The sequence below is a fragment of the Buceros rhinoceros genome, unplaced genomic scaffold (genome assembly GCF_000710305.1).
Source record: "Buceros rhinoceros silvestris isolate BGI_N320 unplaced genomic scaffold, ASM71030v1 scaffold19157, whole genome shotgun sequence".
NCBI classification, from domain to species: Eukaryota; Metazoa; Chordata; class Aves; order Bucerotiformes; family Bucerotidae; genus Buceros; species Buceros rhinoceros.
In genome coordinates this window covers 4,981-10,078 of record NW_010421787.1, presented here as the reverse complement: position 1 = coordinate 10,078, position 5,098 = coordinate 4,981, and the positions used below count along the sequence as shown (strand labels likewise).

At 60.0% G+C, this 5,098-nt stretch overlaps 1 protein-coding gene across 1 annotated transcript in view; it reads right to left on the bottom strand.

The window, feature by feature from the left end:
- Nucleotides 1-890: 890 nt before the first annotated feature.
- Nucleotides 891-5,098, bottom strand: part of MFSD2A (major facilitator superfamily domain containing 2A) — a gene marked incomplete at its 5' end in the record, with an annotated part of 8,942 nt that continues 4,734 nt past the window's right edge. The window contains 10 exons of the mRNA XM_010139822.1: nt 891-948; nt 1,303-1,479; nt 1,672-1,815; nt 2,005-2,117; nt 2,433-2,516; nt 3,297-3,380; nt 3,713-3,834; nt 4,440-4,530; nt 4,642-4,836; nt 4,896-5,014. Of these exons, the coding sequence (XP_010138124.1) occupies nt 891-948; nt 1,303-1,479; nt 1,672-1,815; nt 2,005-2,117; nt 2,433-2,516; nt 3,297-3,380; nt 3,713-3,834; nt 4,440-4,530; nt 4,642-4,836; nt 4,896-5,014 (1,187 nt within the window). The remainder of the gene's footprint in view (nt 949-1,302; nt 1,480-1,671; nt 1,816-2,004; nt 2,118-2,432; nt 2,517-3,296; nt 3,381-3,712; nt 3,835-4,439; nt 4,531-4,641; nt 4,837-4,895; nt 5,015-5,098) is intronic.

Genomic DNA, 5,098 nt, shown 5'->3' with positions numbered 1-5,098 from the left:
AGTCTCCCCCGCCAGCACTTTGATTTCATTCCTCCCTCCACCCCCGCTCCCTCTTGAAAGGGTGGAAATAATAGAGCCTTTGTTGGGTTGCTGCGGTGCAGGCACTGAGCGAGGAGCCGCACACGGGTAAGGGGCTGCCGGGCACAGCCGCGTGCCTGGATTAGGACATTCCTGCGCCTTCGGCTCCGCGGAAGTCAAATGCTGCACTCCATGGTGTGTGGAGGGACCCTGAGCTTGCTGACATCCACAAAAAAAAAGGCAGCCAGACAATAGATCCTCCACACCCACACGGCTAACTTCTCCCATTTTTATGTAAATTAATATTAACAGGTCCTCGAGTCCGGTTTCTGTACAGATATATACAAATAGGAAATTGCTCCGTATTTACATCATTAAGTTAATTAGGCTCTATAAAAAACAGAACAGCTTTCCAGATTAGTGTTGTATGTACAGACAGAGGTGAGCTCACGTCCTTGGCGCGGTCACATTGACAGTGTAATGTACACCAAATGTTACCCCCAGTCCCACAGGCGGTCGGCCCCACGCGGGCCAGGCATGGCCAGGCAGCAGGCACGAGAGTTACGAGCAGAAGGACCCTGCTCTGGGCTTCTCCGCTCCCCAGCGCCCGGCGGGGAATAGTGCTTGTTTCCAGCGCGGCACCCAAGTACCACAGGGTCAATTCGTGTAACGTACACTACCAGCGCCCTGTGCATCCCGCTGAGGGCACAAGACTGGCACAGATCTCGTGGAGGAGGTGGTGGATGCTCTGCACGGGCTCTTGCAGGCGCTCCTTGGCAGCGCACACCTGCAGCTGCACGAGGCTGGTCCAGCCCTGGAGGGGCCGTGGCCTTCGGAGAGCCCCGGTGTGAGCAGACAGACCCAGCCCAGGGTCACACGATGCTGGCCAGTTCTGTGTTGTCCGACTCCGAGCTGCTGTTGCTCTCCTCCCTGGGGAGAAAGGGTTGGGGAGGAGGCATGGAGTGAGCCGTGGAACAAGTCCTGCCTCCGAGCAGACCTCTGCCTTGGAGCAGAGGAGCCTCTGAAGGGCTCGACAGGGACAGCACCACCTCATGCAGTCCCCGAACGAGTTTTCTTTAGCAACTGGGGCAGGTTCCTGTTGATCTCAAACACTTCCTTTGGAAGTCAGGACTGGAAAACAAGCCAGCTCTTCCCTCACCCAACACCCACAGATCCTGGAGGACAAGGCACAGCGTGTCCCAACCCATCTGGGACTGATCCTGCCCCCGCACACCCTGCTGGCGTGCCACGCACGCTGCCTCCGCAGCACGTGCTGACACTCACCTTAAGTCCTGCAGGGCTTTCTTGTTTTTCCTTCGCTTCTCCTCGTCAATGGGGTACAGCTTGAACAGGAGCAGGCCCAGCAGGATCAGCCCCACGGGTGCAGCTGACACCAGCATCTTCAGGGTGAAGTTCACCTTGCTGGGCTGGGAGCAGCCCCGCGTCTGGTACCCTGCAAAGCTGCGGACAGAACGGGACCTTCAGGCAAAGGAAACTGCAGTTTTAGGAGACAATCCTGTCCCTGCAGGGAGAGCTCTGGAGCCACAGCTGGGTTTAGACCCCCCCCACAACTCCCTGCCAGACCTTGGAAAGTGCGATGCCTGGACTTGCCTCTCTCCCTCCCCACCCCTCGGCTCCCATGCAAGAACTCACTCTAAGCTGAGCGTGGAGATGCCCAGGGAGACCCCAGAGGTGAACTTGGTGAAGAAGACATAGAAGGAGAAGAAGATGGCTTCGTGGCCATGGGAGTCAGGGTGCTGCAGCTTGAAGTCGTCTATGACATCCGGGAGCATGGACCTGTGCAGAGAGCGGGATGGTGAACACCAGCACTGAGCCAGCAAAGCATCTCCTCTCCCTGTGGAGAGGATTCCCCTCCACGAGCCCCATCTTGGGCTGAAAACATTGCAAAAAGGCCTCCCAAGGATTCCCAAACACTGCCCCAGCTCTCGGGGTGCAGCACTGAGAGTGCCAGGACCTCACACTCACCAGGGCAGGAGGAAGGCGGCAGCGACGCTGATCCCAGCTGCAATGGCCACTGTGTAGGTGACAATGAGGTTACTGTCCAGGACAACCACCATGATGAGGAAGGGGATGGCAGACTGGAGAGGGGACAGAAACCAGTTTGTGTCACTGCCTAACCCAGACCCCCTGGCCTTTCCTCTGCCCTCCCGTGTGCACTAACCCTCCGACAGCCAGGGAGGCAGCTCCGGCTTCCTCCCAGAGCCCCACAGCAGCCTTTTCTGCTGGCCATGGCCACATCTGTGACAGCACAGATAGCAGAGAGGGACAGGCACCAAATCACCAGCAGCAGCAGCCCCTGGCCAGCTCTGGGCTCTGAGGGACACAGCTCCGCTCACCCCATGTGGCAAACACCATCCTCACGGTGCCCTTGAGCACAGAGGTGCACCACTCACCGAGATGCCCACGTAGACTGCTGTCTTCTTCCCAAAGCGGGTAAGGAACCACTGCCAGAGAGGAATGGTCAGGGTGGCCGAGAGCTGGGGGAAGAGAAGGGCATCTTGGTGTCACCTGCTGGCCAGGCTCTTTTCTGGTGGAACAGCTGGGCACAGCCTCCCATCTCCCATTTCCAGCACCTCTGAATTCCACACGCTCCTGGGGCTGACACACAGCCACACTCCTGCCCTCACCCCATCCCTTGCCTGTCTCCGCTCCGGGAAGGAGAGCTTGAGATGCACCCTGGCCCCATCGTCCTCAGGACACCCAGCAGGTGCCAGCAGACCTGCCCAAAGGGGCAACCCCCTCCTCCTCAGTGCTGGGAAGGGACTTGATCTTGTCACCACTGCCTGCACACAGCATGGCCAAGGGCCAGGCTCTGCAGGGACCTTGGCACCTTGAACCTCTCCACCCCACTGGGCAGGGAGGGTGGGAAGTGCTCCCAGGGGTGAGGCAAGCTGGAAAGGGCTCTCAAGGAGCTGTTTTGCTCCATCTTCCTGGTAGTAAACACTGAGATCCTTCTCTCAAGGCTGGGGGAAGGGAAGTAAGTGGCAGGATTTGGACAAAAGGCCTCCATGGCTCCTGGTCTCCCTGTCTCTGGCCGCCTTCACGTGGGAACAAAGGCCTCGCTGTTCCTGCCAATCTGCACGCCCTTTGCAGGATGTTTGGCAGCTCCTTCTCCCTCCCCTCCTCCCAGGAGACCTTGGGTCACTGTCCCCACAGCAGACCATCGCAGCCCCACGGCCTCCCTCCCCTCAGCCCATGGAGCGCCCATCCCACCGCAGTCCCAGCCCCGAGGGGCTCCACCACAGGGCCATACACACCATGATGGCCAGGAGGATGTTCTGGAACTCGTTGCGGAAGCCCAGGGTGTAGGTGCAGAAGAGGGCAAAGTTACCCTCCAGCAGCTGGGGAGGAGGCAGACAGCAGTTAGAAGGGGGTTAAAGAGGTTAGGGGGTATCTCAGCCACCGTGGAGGGATGTGTGTGCTCCTCCTCACGAGGCTGCACCCAGAGCACAAGCAGGGGAAGAAAGCAGCCATTCACTGACCCATCCGAGGGCACGAGGCCACATCCTTCCTTCTGCCCGGGGCAGCTCCAGCTCCCTGAGATGCCACCTCACATGCTCCCAGCCCGCTGGGACCCTATTTGGGCCCCACACTGCTCGTCCCCCAGCCATCCCCAAGCTGCGCTGCTGCTGCTGTTCCCTCTCCCCAGTCCTTCGAGCCCGGCTGCACTTACCATGAAGGCCAGCGAGGTGAAGAGGAAGCCGGTGATGAGCTTGATGTAGGCACCATGGTTCATCACCAGCTTCAGCCCCTGGAAGAAGGAGACGGGCTCGTCCGACTGGAGCTCGGAGGACTCTGGGGAGTAGAGCAAATCAGCTCATCATTAGACCCACCAAAAGAGGACCTTTGGGTGCCTCATGCCAGCTGCTGAGCACCCTGCACCAGCCCCTGCCCACCTACGGCATCCCACCCCAAGGGAGTCAGGGCAATGCCTGCGGGGACCTCCCTGTCCTCATGCAGGGGCCCTCAGCCCCACGGAGGGGAAAGGGTGGCCTGGCTGATTCGCCCAGGATAAGCAGAGATGGTCATGAAGCAGAGGGAGGAAAGGACAGACACCACTGGACTTTGGATACCACCTCACCCCGCAATGCCCTAGTTGGCACTAATGACCCCCACCAGCCAAAACTGCAAGATAACATTTATCTCTAACAGCGTGGAGCAGAGAGCCAAGTCCTCAGGGCCGTGCTGTAATGTACCCTGGAGATGCTCTGGCCCTCTGCCCACAGCGCTGCCCTTCTGCGGCGCCTTCCCCAGGCCCCCTCAGCACTACCTGCCCCTCTGCTCTGGGGCTGGACCCACAAAGGAGGGGCTGAGAGATCAGCCAGGCTCCGGGGGAGCCCCTGGCAGAAGCTACAGGGTTTCCATGAGTCCCGAGGATTCCAGCATGTCTCATGCCTCACCTCTCTTCTCCCGCACGCCCACCCACAGGATGATGGCGCAGAGGATGTAGAGTCCCCCGATGACCCCCGCGGCGATCATGTAGGCGTTTCTCTGTGTAAGAGAGAGGGGAGCGGTGAGGGAGAGGGCTCGTCCCAGGAGCCAGCCGGGTCAAACAGGCAAGGACAGTGTGGCAGAGGCTGCCAGCAGGTCCCCCCAGCTTACCGTGTCTGTGAGGGACCCGGTGTTGCGGGTCACATTCAGCTCCTCCATGGCCACCGAGGAGTTGGTCATGCCAATGAAGCGGGGGCTCTCGATGCAGGGAGTAACGACCTGGCCCACAATCTGGCCCTGGATGGCGGTGCCCAGCACAGTGCCCAGCACTTCCACCGTCATACCTGGAGGGAGAGACCAGTGGGACTGAGCACAGCCCTTGGGCACCCAGGGCACGGGTATAAAACCCTCCTCCACAGCAGCACCGAGGAGTTGGTCATGCCAATGAAGCGGGGGCTCTCGATGCAGGGAGTAACGACCTGGCCCACAATCTGGCCCTGGATGGCGGTGCCCAGCACAGTGCCCAGCACTTCCACCGTCATACCTGGAGGGAGAGACCAGTGGGACTGAGCACAGCCCTTGGGCACCCAGGGCACGGGTATAAAACCCTCCTCCACAGCAGAGCCTG